This window comes from Podarcis pityusensis (assembly GCF_964106645.2).
Source record: "Podarcis pityusensis genome assembly, chromosome: 5".
Classification (NCBI taxonomy): domain Eukaryota; kingdom Metazoa; phylum Chordata; class Lepidosauria; order Squamata; family Lacertidae; genus Podarcis; species Podarcis pityusensis.
The window spans coordinates 83,732,829-83,750,097 of NC_138032.1; the positions used below are offsets into that span (position 1 = coordinate 83,732,829).

The window sequence follows — 17,269 nt, forward strand, 5'->3', positions numbered from 1 at the left end:
CTGGGTTCAGTTTCCTCGGAATGAGGGACAGCTGAGACTGTGGTGTCTTTAGGATATGTGGTTTATTTACATTTAAATACAACCTGACCCTATGATGGAGGGGCTAATAGCACTAACACTCCAGTGAGGTCTTGCTTCTCGCACAGCCACAACCTTGGATTCAAGCAGAAATCAAGCATGTCTCTCCTTCTCCGGCTTCTGCCTGCCGCCTGCTTCTAGCTCTCTCACACAACTCTGGCCTTTGTCCTTCTAAACAACAGCCAGTTGAGGAAAGGAGTCCCACCCATTTGTCCTCTGGCACAGAGCCACTTCCTATGTTACCTTAACGACCCACATTTAAGCCATTAGCCCACCAAGAAGCTGCCTTTGCTATTCCAGCAATTAAATCCTTGCTGGATCCAGGAATTAGAAGGGATTCAGGCATACAGCCCCCACTCCAACTCAAAACAATACTGTGATTACAATGTTGTAGGCAGTCTTTTTTTTCTAAAAAAAAATGTTTAGGGGTACTCTCATTTTCCTATTCATATTGAAATACTGCCCCTCAGTGAGGCCAAACTTAGATTCACAACATGTTTAGGGGTATGCGTCCCCCTAGGAAAAAAGCACTGGTGGGGCCATTTGGCAATTCTCATCTTAAACTAACAGGACCCCCATAATTATTATTAGTATTTATTACATTTCTATTGAGCCGTTTACCTGAAGATCACAGGGCGGTTTACAATATAAAGACACTGAAATACATACCATAACAACAGAGTGCTAGAATTGTGGAGAGCGTGAAAGGAATGAAACGGAATTTGAACTGGGAGCAGGGGAGTGAATCCTTTTCATTCTTTTGACTTTTTCCTCCATTTCCAGGTCAGTTCAGAAGAAAAGTTCCAGAGTTGAAAACGCCAATTGAATGTGTTTAGAGTACTTGTAAATGGCTGCAAGGGGAGCACTGCTCTTTAAAATATAATGCCGGCTATCTCACAGCAGGTTTGCTGGAAAAGGGATTTGCGGTTTTGCTTTAGGCTGTTGTCTTCCAGGCAGGCTTTTTGGGTTTGCAGCTGTAGCATGGCATTTAGTGTCGCTCTTGAGTTTAATTGATGATAAGTGGCATTATATGCTCCGCAAAACCCTGAAAAGATTGTACTTTCCTCTACGCTTTAACTCAGGCGCACATAATTTTTGCCATAAGAACAGAGAAGCTATTTATATGGCTAGAGATATAGATGTGAGAAAAGTAGCTTGGTAGCTTTTCTGAAGCGTGTACAATTGATTTCTGTTTATTTCCTTGCACGAAATTGTGGATGTTGCAGTGCGTTGAAAACGTACAGCCTCTGGCCATTGGGGTTAAAATAATGATCTTAATTACTTACAAGTGGGGTCTCCTTCCCGCACCACCAGTAAAGATATTCACAAACTCCTACTTTGCAGCAATGCAAGTTTTACTCTAAGTTGTACTCATTGATGAGCACACTTGGCTTGAGGATGAACACATTCATTTTATTTGGTCAAAATCCGGTGCGAGCATGCAGGGGGTGCAGAGGGGAGATAAAGATGAATTAAGAGCAACTCCCCAAATGTTATGCGATTACACATTAACCCAGTGGCTTTCATACTTTCCAGCTAGCTTCAGAAACACTTTTCACATCAATATGTCTACGAAGAAACTTAAAACGATCTGCCACAGAACCTGTGTGTGTTATAGAGCATTTTGTAGTAAGTTCTAGGGTGTACACTCAGTTTGCATGGGCCATTGACCAAGCTTATGGGACCACTGTATTGCTGCAGGTGAACTTGGAGTATATCATTAAGTGCACCCACCCAATCCCCCCACCCCATGACTCTGCATTGCAGGAGGGAATTCGTCATGGCAGACAATGTATTTTCCAAATAAGCTTTTCCACCGTTACAGTTCTCATTGAAAAATCCTTGCTATGTTTCCAAGGAACCTCGGGACTCTAGAACACAGTTTGAAAACCATTATGCTAGTCCAATAAGCTTCAACTCCACAGAAGGAACTGGTGAATATAGAATTAAGAGACTTGGGCTCAGAGTCATCCCTGGGGAAGTGGGGCAAATTGGTTTCAACAGCCTCCCCCATTTTTCAAGTGGGGAGTGCATTAATGTGGTGCCGGTGGCCACAAATAGCAGGTAATCCCAAACACCCAACCAACATCTGGGCAGGACCCACACATTCACCTGGAAGTCCTTTTGCAACTCTTGAAAAAGCAGGCATGGGAGGAGGGGCAGGGATCCTCTACAGAGTGCACTGAAAAAGTAACTTGCAGCACTGCAGAAGGAAGAGAATGGACTAAAACTGTAAGAACCTGTGGTCGACTACAGCTCCAACCATCCTCATTGACCACGCTGGCTGGAGCTGATCAGTGCTGGTGTCTAAGAATGCCAAGAGGGCTGCAGGTTCACCATCCCAGCTATACAATTTACAAATCCGATTAGCTCTTCAGAAATCAAAATTAGATTGCATCCTGCAAAACAGAAACATTATGAATAATGGATGGAACTTAATTTACTCAAACTTGCATTGGTTAACCCCTCTTGTTCATGGATCTAAGAAGTTGGATTAAAGATGTGAGGGATCACTCTATGTGATGCATAATGTGCATTCATTGTAAAGTTGACACCTCAGAATTTGCCTAAGGGGTGACGTGGAAGCAGGTGGAAGAGCAACATTGTGCCAGAACACAACTGAAAAACTCATTAGCACATATGAATATGGTTCATATGGCAGCGTAGGGAGGGTACACAATGTGATTCACCCTGGAGCCCACAACCCCCTAGCCACAGCCCTCTCTGGGGTAAGAGGTACACTTCAACGGTTTTCTCATCTTCCTTCTGAGCTGGGTTGGAGAAGGGGAGGGCTGTCAGGGTGGTAGAATTCTGGAAACTTGCATTAAATCATTAAAGCTGGAGACTCAAGAGGGCATGATCAGTGTGGCATGTTGAGAGTGGGCATTGTGGCAGATGTAGCCTGATTTTATAGGCATTTTTTTCCTGGCCTCTCTTAAATATGTGAGGATGAAGCACACTATTATTATTACTATTATTATTTGGTTTTGTTTTAGTGCAAGAAATGCTTTGAAGGTTGTTACAAATGCTGTAGCTGTCACAGAAAATGGGCATTGTTGTTTAGTATTAAAATCATGTATTCTAGATGTGGGCATTTGTTAGTCAGTTTGCTGTAAAATGACATACTGCTGAATCTTTAAAGGGCTTCAGTTTGGAAAAGCAAAATATGATTGGGCAAATTGCTAAAATATTTAAAGTGCAGCCTGTTAAAGCTTTTACTTCGAAGAGCGTCACGTCAAAAGTTGTATGCGGTAAAAGCAAGCAATTGGCTTCCCATCCTCATGCTAGTCAGTTAGCATGGGGGTTCTGTAGCTATCCCTTCCACTCCACTGCAGATGCTAATAGAGACTCTTGTGATGTTTATTTGGAGGAAGGAATGAGGACTGGGGTGGGACATTCATGGGCCACAAGGTGAGGGAAAGATTTGTATTTCATAAAAGGTTATTGTGAGGTTCTTTCTTCCCCTCTCAATTCCCCAAATTTAAATATAACCTCATCTTTCTGTTACTGTCTTAAAAGCAGGTGTGCCAAACCATATTACAGGCACTGCTCCTAGTTATGGCTTCCATTGATATTAACCTTGACATTTTTCTTCTTCCTCAGACACGACCCCTTATTAATACCTGGCAATGAACAAGTTGACAACATGGATTGCAATGTGAAAAAATACGACTCCACGGGAATGTTTCATTGGTGTCCAGCCAAGGAGATTGACAAGGTTATTTTGGTGGGTATCTGCAAGGAAGGAGCCCTTCCTAAGTCGTATCATTCTATCAGACTGCACTCTGTTTTGTTTATTTCCTTGCATATAACCAATCCAGTGAGTAATGAACTCCAGGATGACGGATTTATGGACTGTAGGCTGTGTGTGCCTTAGCCAACCCATTTTCCTGACTGTTGGTAGGTCCACAGCTTTTTGGTGGGCGTAGACCCCTGAGATTTCCTGTTCCTTGTGAATATTCAACAGCCATTAGTCCTACTTTGCTGCCAGGTTCTGCTTTTCAGACTGCCTGGTGTCATAATTTACCACAGGGTTAGATTGTGCTTAGCTTCAGTCCTCTACCTTCATTGCTGGGAGCAAAGAGAGAGAGGGAATTGTAAGTGCAGGTAGGAAATCAAACGACCGCATCTTTAGTTGTCCACATGATAATTTAAGACCATTCAATTATAGGTTTCTTAATTAAATACAAATAAGTCATTTGTTCTGCAGAAAACCCATAAGGTCAATAGATCCTTTAACGCCCACGTTTTGCCACGGACGCTTTATAACTATGCCACTAACATGATTGAGCAACGTTGGCAATATTAAAGCCCAATTCAGAATCAACATTTTAAATGTGATTTATGAGTTAGCTGATTCATCTACAGCTCATCTGATCAATGCTGCAGCCTTGATTACCATAATGCGAACGATTATGTTACACTCAGAAATATCTGTGGGGGCCTTTGAGCTATTCTTCTGCTAAATGCTAGTTGATTGTGAAAGGAAGTTTCCATAGATACAGTACTGAAATTCTCTTTTCAGTCCAGTCCAAGAGCAAAGTTCAAGAACTTTCATTAGATTAAAATAAACAGGCAAAGCCTAGATGTAACAGCTGGCCTTTCAGAATCAGGTGAGAATGCAAAAGAAAATATTTCTGCCTTACATCTCACAACAGCCAGTGTGTTTATTCAATTTTGGTAAGCTGTGTCCACAGTTGCTCACACTTGCAGGGCCATTTTAGACATTACAAGAAACAGGTTGCTGCTGAAAGCAGCATTTCCATGTTGAGCGCTACTCCTCTTTATGTTGTGATGTTGTGACATTATCTGCTTGCCTGTCCCTTGGGTGACTTGGAACAAGCGATTCTATACAGGTTACAGAGGCAGAAAATTCCAACACAAGAGTGCCATTTTTGGAAACAGCCCTGTTTCTTCCGTAACATCGACTTCTGTCCTCAGCCCAACAAGCTGAAGTGTAAAGCTGCTGCTCTTGCTATCTGAGTCCTTAATTTGGGCTCTCTCCATCTTCCTTTTATTCCTTGTGGGGCCAGCCATCAAACTGACTCAACTAATTAAATATAATCAAAAGGCCTCTTCTAGTTTGTTAGGTTCAGTGAAAGTTTGTGCCGTTTATGTTCGTGTGCTTGAATCAAAGAGTAGCAGCTCCACATCTCATAGACAAAACTGATGATATGTGAAATGAACTCCCTGGTGTGTCTTCACTTTGTTGTAGTTGATGCAGCTTTTTCCAGCGTCTGCTTCCTCAAGATTTCCCTGTACCACTAAATGGTGCAACCAATAATGGTGACAGCTCTGGTTTAGTGTAACGATTGGGAGACAAAACCTTGTTCCTCGGGCTCCTCAGGGAGTTTGTATAATAACCATGACATTGTCTGGAATTGCAATATTGGCATTTAAGCAATCGATAAAGCAGTCAATTCCACTGAGTAAATTGTTACGAATTTGATTCAAAACTGTTTAAATTGATATGCATTCCACAGTGTTCATTAGACCACCAGAGACAACTTTTCCTTGCGTTCTTAAATAACTGAGGGCGACAGATGTCAGCTAGAATATTTTAAATATATTTCAAACAGATATGACGCTAATGACCTTAATGTTCCACTTCAGAAAGTTTGCATGTAAAAAAAAATATATGACATTGGGGGTGGCCTCCTGATCAGGATGTGACTTAACATTTATTCATTCTATTTGCACATGGAAAAGGGGTGTGTGAGTGTGAGAGAGTCCTTTCATAGCAACTCAACAAATAACAAGTTCAGCTTACTATAGTCAACATCTGCAGTGCTAAGAACTTTCATGGGCAATATATCAACACAGGAGACAATGTGTGGTTAAAACAATGTGTGGTCATACTACACGTGATGATGACTCTCTCATTCTGCTTTCAACCTTGTAAAGAAAAGAAAAAATGAGTGCCTCAATCCCTAGTTATTTCACTTTAATTCTATAGTCTGATTGTGTCTATCTTTTTGGCAAGGGGTTCACATTAGAAGAGAGTGCTGCTATACCTGATTAGCTTGTACAGAGTCAAAAGAATTGGTCCTTGGGGTTGGGGCTATGATCCCAATGGGAGAGCCACGTCTGCCAGAGAATGGCTACAAGGAATAACCGCATGTGCAGCTAGGATTACATTTTTGTTGTTGTTGTTGCAACAGTTCCATCTAAGACACAGGTTGTGTGCAATCCAGTTGCACACAATGGATGTGCATATACAATTCTGTCTTCTGCATCACTTATTGGGATCCTCGCCATAATATTTCCCAGGTCTTATTTCATATAATAAAATTTAATTATATGTCGCTTAATTCCTCCCCCCCCCCCAAAAAAAATTCCCTCTAAGTGGTCTACATAAAATAGTATAAAAATAGTATAAAATATTGATAAGGAAATGCCAATAAAGCAAGCAGTCATTAAAAACAAGTAGACACAACAAAATTATAAAGCTACAGATGAAACGAACCGTTTTAAAAGGAAATATACATAATAAATTTGCATTTCCGAGTAGATTTGCTGAAGCAAAAAGGTTTTTAAGCAGGCTTTGGAAAAATATAACAAAGGCGGCTGCTTAATACTAAGTGGTGGGGAGTAGGTGGTATCACACTAGAAGTCTGATTCCTCACAAATGCAAAACAAACATTCCAAATCCCATATCCACAAATCTAAGTGATTGAATGGGCCTGCGTGGGGTAAGCCAAGCCTTTAAGTTAACTGGTCCCAAGCTGTTGAGGACTTTATATGCCGCCAACTCCCCATTTATGCAGGGGTTGTGTTCCGAGGCACCATGTGCACGTAAGACTGCCCCACCCACTTCCGAAAGGGGGCTCCCCCGCGGTTTCAGGAATGGTTCTCTCCAAGATGCCAGGGATTTTCTGCATGCATAAGGGTAAAGGTAAAGGACCCCTGACAGTTAAATCCAGTCACGAACGACTCTGGGGTTGCGGCGCTCATCTCGCTTTACTGGCTGAGGAAGCTGACGTTTGTCAGCAGACAGTTTTTCCGGGTCATGTGGCCAGCATGACTGCTCCTCCATCTCTTGGAGGGGCTATGTGGCGTTCTCTCTCTCTCACTTCTCCTCTTCAAATCTATCCTAAAAATAAACCAGATGGCGAAACCAGAGCAGCGCACGGAAACGCTGTTTACCTTCCCGCCAGAGTGGTACCTATTTATCTACTTGCACTTTGACGTGCTTTTGAACTGCTAGGTTGGCAGGAGCAGGGACCGAACAACGGGAGCTCACCCCGTCCCGGGGATTCAAACCGCCGACCTTCTGATCGGCAAGCCCAAGGCTCAGTGGTTTACACCACAGCGCCACCCGCTGTATCACTAAGCTTCTAAAGGATGAGATAAAGGTGGCAAGTGCCCCATAATCGTATTACAGCTGTAGCAGTGTTAAGCCAGGACTTCACTGAAAATGTTTTTAGGATAGATTTGAAGAGAAGTGAGTGAGAGATGGAGGAACAGAGTTACTTAATATTCAAACAGTCATACTTTGTATATAGCTTTGGGATAGGATTTATCTATCCTAGCTAGGCGGGAGCCACTATTACCGAGTTTTGGGACTGCCCTGTAATTGAAATCATTATCTGTACAATTTTGCGGCTGCTGATTGAGATTGAAATCATCTATTTAGTTTTGCTCTGTGTGTCTGCCAACAATGCAAATATGCGAACTGCAGTAAATAATACATAGAAATGCGGGTGCTCATGCACACACATTCCCGGCTGGTTGCTCATTAAACTGACTAAAGCAGAAGACATGGGCTATGGCTACTGTTTGCTGTTCTTTGCTGCCTATGCCACTCTTGCAAGGAACAGGATAACGGTGATCAATGTGGTGTGTTAGTACAGCAGCAATGGTCCATCAATTCCCATTGAATATCAGATTGCTAGCAATAAATCATGCATTAAACCCTAAGTAATCCCACTCAATTCATAAGATTTATATTAGGGCTGATTTAGACATTTCCTTTTCTGTTGAGGGATCACACTCCTGTGAATGATTCCTATGTCTGGATATGCTTGAGAATATACTGCACACTTGGAGTTTGTTCATCCAAAGGTGGACCCTGAAATATGTGTTTTGTACAGAATCAACTATTGCTTGTCACATATGTCAAAGTACCCCACCCCCGTCTTGGTATTCTGATGAGCCCTATTCATGTAGGCCCCTTGAATTCAATGAGGCTTACCACCAGCAAAATAAGTATAGGAGGCCTAAATATTAAATTCGGAAAGCATGTCTCAACTCCCAAGGCCAGACTTTACACACACACACACACACACACACACACACACACACACACTTGTTTGTTTATTTGTTTACCCCTCCTCCTAATTGTTATTCCTTATTGTCCTCCTTACTGACTTTGTTTTGCTTTTCCAGACTCGAAGCGAAGCAGCCATGACAGTGTTAAGTGGCCATGTGGTGGTTTGCATATTTGGTGATATGACATCAGCGCTGATTGGACTAAGGAATTTTGTGATGCCATTAAGAGCCAGCAATTTCCACTACCATGAGCTTAAGCACATTGTGTTTGTGGGCTCCCTTGAATACTTGAAGAGGGAATGGGAAACAATGCATAACTTCCCCAAACTCTCAATCTTGCCTGTAAGTCCAAAGCAGCCCACCCCTCTTCTCTCTTTCTCTTTCTTTCTTTCTTTCTTTCTTTCTTTCTAATGCACCAACTGAACAGAACCACACTGGCTTTGATCTTGGGCTTCCTCTTCTTTTAAAACTCCTATTCGGTTATAGGCCTCAGGACTTGGCCTTTTCCCTGTTTGTTGTATCTGTGAAAACTAAGCCCTGGGAGACCTTATTAGAAGAAATTTGCCGACGTGCTCAGTCCCTCGTCAAGGATGAATTTCAGCTGCTATCAAATATGTTAGCTATGTTATCTATTGAACACTTGCTTGAGTGCCCTGCATGCAGCCAATTTTGATGTTATGATTTTTTTCTGACAGCATGACAGTCATTACTTATGGCATTATTTATGCCTATGAAACCTTTGGAAACATTTTTGTATTATTTGTCTATCTACCTAATCTATCTGCATCCATAAAGACCTTTGAAAGGCTGGCCTGCTGGCTCTGCTTTATTTAACAGCCTGACAGTGGCATTTCATCTTTTTAAGGAGGCATACAGTCAGAAGATATGAATTTCTTTCTAACACAATGAGTCCTGAACTGAAAGGGCCCCAATTCTTCACTACTGGGTGTTGCCATTTATGCCTGACTGCTAACGATAGTGCAAATTTCTATTAGGTTGCTGTTTACACCCAGCAAACAAGGTGCAAAGCAGCAAGAGAATTGCAATGATTTCCACATCAAATGCTTTGCATTAATATTGTCTCTTTTCTTTTATTTCTTCTTTTGTGCCTAAAAGTAACAAGGCTTTAAACCCAGCCAGCTTGTCTATCCAAGTTGCTTGTTACTTTTCAAGCTGCAGCTATCATGAGTGAGCTTGCTGTCCCAAAACACAAGGCAACTAATAATTACTAATGTATCACTCTATCATGCCTCGTTTCTCCAAAGTGCTGGGCATGTCTAAATGCACATTCCTGTGCTGCATCCAGGGCGAATCGTGTCACATTTTCAGATCTGTGTTGGCCATCGACCCTCATCCATGCAACATTTGCACACCCCACTGTGGCTAAGAAGGAAATCATGCTAGACTGTAAACACTATACACTGGCATACATTGTGGCCTGCCAAGTGGCAGCCCCCTCAAAAACACTAACATTTGATCATGCATCAAGTGGCTGGCATTTGGCCCCTTGCTGTGGTTCATATGCATGCATATGTCATTGCATCAGGAAAGGCCCGTCAAAAAATTGATGTCTGCCACTTGGAACAATAAATGCATTTCAGGGGGCGTCTCACAGGAGCCACAATGGTTTTGAGCATCCCTTATTCCCAAGTAAACATCAGTCCGAAACTTATACACATCCATAAGACAATTACATTACAAAATGTTGCTACATTCTGATGGGTAATTTTGTTCCCAGAAGAATAGGCACTGAGACAATTCCGTTTTCTTTTTAAATGGTTCAATCAGACCATTTTAAATGACAGTTTGTTGAAGTACATGGGGTAGGGGCTGACTAGAATTACAGTTTGCTGGGTATTGGTTCACCTAGTGTGTGTTTTCCTTGCATTGTGTGCGCAGAGCATTCTTCCCCCCAGGTTTAGCATGGCCCAGTATTCCAGATACTTGAACACACCCCTTGCTATGCTTGGAAGGCAAGAACTTGCCACACAAGGCTGACTGAAATCAAGGCAATTCTGAGTTGCAGACAAGATGCAGAGCTCTGGCAACGTTCCTGCTTCTTGTTTGTTAGTAATAGCTTGACTGAGTATTGAGACTTAACGCTAAAATGCTGCCATCAGCACCAACTACCCTTTAGATTAGCACATTCCTTCTATTCCCTGGCACATAGTTAGACCAGCTTAATGTCAGAGCATAAAAAAGATACTTGTTAAATAATTTCCCAAAGCTCCTTCTCAGTATTTAATTTGTTTTTTTCCATTTCTTCCTCCACCTCCCTCCCCTTTTCCTCTCTTTCTCTCTCTCTCTCTCTCTCTCTCTCTCTCTGCCGAAGGGTACACCATTAAGTCGAGCTGATTTAAGGGCTGTCAACATCAACCTCTGCGACATGTGCGTAATCCTGTCAGCCAATCAGAATAATATTGATGATACTTCGCTGCAGGACAAGGAATGCATCTTGGCGTCACTCAACATCAAGTCTATGCAGTTTGATGACAGCATTGGGGTCTTGCAGGCTAATTCCCAAGGTAAGAACTGCCCTATAATACTTCTCTATAGTGCCTACAGGGGACAGGACCTGGCAGGAAGAATATCCCTCACTCAGTAATTCAAAGGGACCTTACATCAGCTTGCTTGACAGTTAAACCTGCTGATTGGTATGATGGGTTTTTAAGGGACGGTCGCAACACCACACTGTTTGCACACATACACAAAGGCAAGTTTTGGCAATCCTAGCAAGGGAGTGAAAATTGACTGAGTGGTAGAATTTTATTTCATTTCACTCTCAGATGGGTGATTGCTAAATCTGTAGCATTCTGCAGCCTCCAAGTTTATAGCAATGAAGTCACATTGCTACACATCCCATAGCCAGAGGTGGCTTGTCCTCACGCTGGATGCAAAATGGGATAATTGCAAATGTTCTCTGACAAGGGTGTTTGCTTTGTCCGCAAGATAGCAGCCAAGTGCCACACGGCACAATAATAACACCTTTTAAATAATGATAATACTTTTTAAAGGCAGGGGGAAAGAGAGAAAAAAAGGAGGAAAGAATGGAAAGTTTGGCTTCACAGAATGCACATGAAGATTCTCACAATTTATTTACAATTCTGCATGATTTCTACATGAATGCAGTCCTTCGTTTTTGACCCCCATACTATTCACCAATGCTTTCCCAAGGTTGGATAAAAACACTTATGAAAGCAAAACAAACACCCTATAAAATTATAATGCACAAATAAGACTGGGCATTTCCTGTGCGCTTCCTATCAGATCCCATTATTGCAACACAGAAAAAACCAATAAGAATTATGCAAAACAAGTCAAAATCTCTGTATTTTGTGCATTTCTTTTATATGTGTTTTTGTTATTACTAACCCTGCCTTGAGGTTGCCTCTGCTTTCCATCCTATGAAATGAGATATATATGTATATTAAAATATCCACCCTCTGCTAACACTCCAGAAGCAAACCCAAATATATAAGGCTCAGACTGATATAATATATCAGAAGTGGATATAATAATTGAAGTTTTGATGAGACACCAACAATAGTAAACGTACATAGTAATTGTTATTGTTTTCAACATCCCACTTATATATTCAAAACAAAGTTGCTTATGGAGAGAATATCTATGCAGCACAGTAAAAAAGACCAATACTGCTCTGTGCAACCTTATTTATTCTACTTCCTGGTTCCTATATCCTGCAGTCCCACTGAGAGGCTGTTCACAATGTAATTGTATAGAAGGAACCACACCCTGTATGAGGCTTGGGCAGATTAGAACCCTTTCCCACCACCCAGAGGAATTTGCATTGGTATATTGAAAACCTGCCAAAACCACATAAGGAAAACTTCCTATGTGTTCTTACCTATTCTGCTGTGTTATGAGCAGCCACCAACGCATCTATAAAAGGAGCCTAGGAGAAAATATAATTGCAGAGGCATAGAGGGGCATAGTCCGTCCATAATTGCGACATCCTCATAATGTGTGTGGGGGAAACATATGTTTTGAAAAGATACCAACAACAGCATCGACATGGGGATGCTTGCATTTCAGGAGGCATGAGAAGCTTTTAATGTAGTAGTAGTAGTAATAATAATAATAATAATAATAATAATAATAATAATAATTATTTATAACCTGCCCATCTGGCTGGGTTTCCCCAGCCACTCTGGCCGGCTTCCAACAAAGTATTAAAATACAGTAGTCTGTTAAACATTAAAAGCTTCCCTAAAGAGGGCTGCCTTCAGATGTCTTCTAAAAGTCTGGTAATTGTTCTTCTCTTTGACATCTGATGGGAGGGCATTCCACAGGGCGGGAGATTTTAAACATTTTTTTTTTATTTCCTCATATATATTATTCCAGAATTGTTTGATAAGTCCACACTCCCACCACATATGATACATTGTTCCAGTTTCTTTCTTATATCTCCAACAAATGTTGGTTTTTAATTTGTAAATATTTGCCAATTTGGCCAGCGTTATGTACCACTGGTATAACATTTTCATTAAATTCTCTGATTGTATAACATGCCGTAGATTTGATATCATATTTCCATAGCTTCTCCCATTGTTCCAGCTGAATTGTATAACCTATATCACGTGCCCACTTAATCATGACCTCCTTCACCCCTTCGTCCTTTAAATCCTACTCTAGTAACAGATTACACATTTTGGATATATTCTTTTTAGAATTTTGTAATAATTATTTCTGTAATTTTGATATTCTTTTTCAAATCCTATTATTTTGTCCTGATTGAATATATGGGTGATTTGGTGATATTGCAGCCATGCCCTATTATCTGTACATACCACTTCAACATTAGGAATGCTTGAGGAATTGATTCTTTGTGACTAGCCTGATTTGCACCTCTGAGGCTAACGTGCCGATCAGAACACAGTTAATTTTTGGATTCCGCATTTCGATGCAGTTCTCCACTTAAACCAATGTACAAAACTACATATCTTACAATAAACAGTTAAGAAATATTGACTTTGGGAGAAAACAAATTCAGGACAGTGCGTTGAGTGAAAAGATATATTTAAATATGAATTTTCATACAGATCCTTTGAATTTATAAACTTCACTGTAATACCTAAGATTTATATGTGGAACTGAGAGAGGCCAGAAACAGACTGTTCTGTTGATCTACAGACAATCTGTTCCTAGGTCACAGTTTTTAAGAGGGCCTAGGCAACAGTTCATGCTCAAAATTGGGAACAAGCAGTAAGCCATTTGGCTCTGAGTGGGAATGGTGCTGAGATACTTACTCTTTAAAATTCCAAAGTACCCAGTAAGGAAACACTTAGCTTCATGGAGGTTTGTGCCACTTACGTGTGCACTACTTCTGATCTCGTTATTGTGCTTTCACAACAGAACAGTAGATTTTCTTGAAGGATCTTAAATACCACGGTTCACATTGTCAAAAGCAATTAGATCAAAGGGGTGGCATAAACTTTGCTGCAAATGGTATTTGGAGTGACAGTTTTCTCTGTGAGATGCAGTTTTAGTGTAGAACCCAGCAAAAAGCCCTTCTGCGCAAGCCCCGGTTGAATATTAATGTCAATGGGGGGCTTGCTCAGAAGAGCTCCCCCCTCCCCACAGATCCTGTCCTTAATATACAGGAAGCACAGTGGCGGCGGCGGCAGCAGCAATATATATATGGTGATCCGATTTCTGCTGATCAGCAAAGAGTGCCTCCACTTTGCAGCTCCTTACTGGCGACTAAGTGCTTTTATTTACAGAGCCGGCTGTCACTTTCCTTTTGCTTAAAAGTTTGTGCATTATTTATCCTGGGAAAACATTTCAATTCACATCATTTGGTACAAACCCTGACCCATCGCTAGGCATAGCTTTCTGCTTTGAAATGCAGGGAAGCTGAAATTGCACCAAAAGCAGTAGCAGTGACCACTGTAGGGCCACCTCCTCCTTATTCTTTCTCTCCAAGCTTCTATGCTTTTAACAGCAGATTGACACCCATAAATATTTTTAGACAGAACCTGGAAAAGCCTCACCAGCTTGTTTTCTGTAGAGAATAACATCGGTGACAGTCCTCTGGCCATATGAACCTGAGGGTTTACTCACGTGTACATCTACAAATAGAGAAAGAGGGATCAAACTCAAATGGGTTGATGAGCCAAGCAGTCCACCTGATAGGTTATACCACAAGCCAATTTTTCACTGACAGTACATCAGTTTTGTTGAGAGGTATCAGGAGGAAGCAGCAGAGCTAGTGGTTAATTTCTGTCCCTCGCTATCGAATCTCAATGTGCTGTCCTTGATAGTTTTGATTCCTCAAATCCTATTGCACCCTGCCTTCCCTCTAGCTTTTCACCACTTTTTCTAAGGGACAAACTCAATGTTACATCGGAGATACATCAACAGTCTCCCAAGTGTTTTTCTTTTCTGGAACAGCTGCCCTGGGAGGCTGCCGTTTTAAGCAGAATAAAGGGGGGGGGGCTGCGACAGAGTCTCCTAGTCTACAGAAGACAGTTCCTATTTGAAAGGAATCTGCCTGGTCCAAGCCCACATAAAAGATAAAGACCCCTAAGAAGTTGAGAACAGGGACATTGAAGTTTGCCCAGTTAGCACCTAGCCAGCAAAGTAAGCTGCTGCCGTACCTGCTCACAGCCCTCCCCACTATTGTATTGAGATGTATCCTATTTCAATTACAGCTATCATTTAATGACATGCACCTTCTTATTTGTGTATATATTTATTTATAAATTAGCATATGTAAAGCTGTATACTTTTTTGTGGAGGGGGTTGTGGGGGGAGCATGTCTCCTGCCACTTATCTATTCCAAATCACCTGCCCCAGCTGTAGGAGAGAAAGATGCGGAAATACAGGATCCCACCCCAGCCTTCTAATGAGCAAGAAGGACATAGGGAGAGATGGATATTGACTGAGCAAGGAGCTGAATGGTTAATCAACCTCTCCACTCCTGCCCTCAGTCATATCTTCAAAGGCTGCTTTTCAATAAAACAAAACACCTGTCTGGAGATTGTTCACTTGGGTGTCACACAGGGTCGAGGACCCTCAGACTCATGAGCCAAATGCAATTCCAAGCTGCTCTGCCTGGCCCTGGGGCTTCTCCCCACACCACCCACTCCCCAGTCTGTACCCCTACCGGTATTCTTCTTGAGTGTTTTTGCCTGGCTGGAATGTGTCCTTGAGCTCTGATAATAACTCTTGCTTGCCTGGCTGGAGGATTAAATTAGTTCTGATGCTGTTCTGAATACCATTTCCTTCCTCCTCCTTTGCCTGCATATTTTTTGCCAATTACATCACAACACGTCATTGTGATGTGAGGTCACCTGATGTGAGGACTCCATAGCAACTTGTAAACAAAGAGTAGTGGGCAAACTAAGCTGAAGACTGTGAGGGGAAAAGAGGAGGGAGATGGTGCCCAGAAGTAGCCACTAAGAGAGGGAACAAATGGGTGCCAAATAACATTCAAATAACACCGATGTTAAGTGTGAGTATTTTGCAGTAAACTGGCTGCACTAAATGTGCCATTTTCAATGAAATATCAAAATCTGAGAACATTTGCTCCAAGTATTTAGAAGATTTTCTCTAGGTTTGAAGCATTTGATGATTCTAAAAAGCATTGCATAGACTGAACTGGTGAACTGGTATCAGAGTTCTTTGGCTTCCATGGATATTCTTTAGATGTTTCACTGAGGAATTTCAAAGAAATTGTCTTCTTGCTTTGCCTTACCTAAAATTCCAGTGGAAACAGTTTTCCTGCCCCTGCCGGGTTACTCACCCTCCTCTCCCTGTTTATACTCCCTGTCCTCTTTTTTTTTTTTGCTAAATGAAGGCAGAGGTGTGCCTGTATGTGCACCCTGACAAGTTAAACTGCTTTTATATGGATTGCTGGGTACATTATATTCTTGTATGATAGTGAGGGAATCTGTCCCAACCATAATTTGTCAGTTTCACCTCTGTTAAACCAGCCCAAAGTTAGCTGGGTTGCCATCAACTGTTTCAACAGCTGTTTATAATCTTAACAGTTTATTCTGAGGCGGTAAATCATTGTCAAAGCCAAATAGTCATTTCAAAGACGTTTTATAAAGAACAACAGAGTTTCTTCAGGCTTTTCAAATGAGCATTAAGGAACGAACACCTTTGAAACTGAGAAGATCAACCAAGCAAACCTAAAACATACAGTCCCATTTAAAATCACGTCATAAAGGGGGGGCCCTTTGTAACATGTTTGAGAAGTGGGGTTCCATTCTTCCCCCTTGGAAAAAGACTAATAAATAGGTTGTGTGTGTGTTTTAAGTGGCTAATTATTTCAAAAGTTAATGTGCAACATTCAATAGAAGAGCTGAGTATCCACAGATTGGACTGATGAAGCATTTTATTTGCTGATTTAAGAGGGACAGCAGAACATTGGGAACTGCGAGGATTGCTGGTGGCCTTCAACATCTGCTTTAACTATAGATGTTGTAGATAGAAAACATGGCCCAGAATCAGTCAGTTACCAAGATAATAATAATAATAATAATAATAATAATAATTTAATGTATGAATTGCCTCTTAAATGTCTCTCAAGTTGATTTTCAAACATAATACAAACAGCAAATAATAGTTTTTAAAACTGGAAAAAACCTGAAGATAGGTTTTTAAACAATACACAATAAACAATGTAGCTTTCTAACAGGTTCTAGTTTGAGCAATCTTAAGAAAAAGGCAACGTTCCAATAAAGATAATTGCACTTAAACTGAAAATACACATGCCACACAGTTGCATGTTTGTTTTACACAGGTTTTTTAAAAATGAAACACAGCTATGGGAGGTCACAGTCATTAGCATAGCTGTCAACGTTTCCCTTTTTTAAAGGGAAATTCCCTTATTCCGAATAGGATTCCTCACAAGAAAAGGGAAAAGTTGACAGCTATGGTCATGGGGGGGGGG

At 41.3% G+C, this 17,269-nt stretch overlaps 1 protein-coding gene and 1 long non-coding RNA gene across 31 annotated transcripts in view; one reads left to right on the plus strand and one right to left on the minus strand.

Annotated features, from left to right (window-relative positions):
- Positions 1–17,269, plus strand: part of KCNMA1 (potassium calcium-activated channel subfamily M alpha 1) — a 561,760-nt gene that overhangs the window by 491,345 nt on the left and 53,146 nt on the right. For all 15 annotated transcript variants that reach the window (XM_081007630.1, XM_081007632.1, XM_081007631.1 and 12 more), the window contains 3 exons: positions 3,682–3,805; positions 8,467–8,691; positions 10,682–10,874. In XM_081007630.1, coding sequence (XP_080863756.1) covers positions 3,682–3,805; positions 8,467–8,691; positions 10,682–10,874 — 542 coding nt within the window. The remainder of the gene's footprint in view (positions 1–3,681; positions 3,806–8,466; positions 8,692–10,681; positions 10,875–17,269) is intronic.
- Positions 1–17,269, minus strand: part of LOC308478243 — a 205,995-nt gene that overhangs the window by 16,691 nt on the left and 172,035 nt on the right. For 2 of the 16 annotated variants that reach the window (XR_013986916.1, XR_013986937.1), the window contains exon 6: positions 14,361–14,438. This is a non-coding gene — a long non-coding RNA (uncharacterized lncRNA). Of the gene's footprint in view, positions 1–3,867; positions 4,150–5,636; positions 5,974–8,722; positions 8,887–10,648; positions 10,748–12,214; positions 12,263–14,360; positions 14,439–15,475; positions 15,819–17,269 lie in introns of those variants that run through there. The other 14 variants (XR_013986947.1, XR_013986938.1, XR_013986940.1 and 11 more) reach the window with 14 other exon arrangements.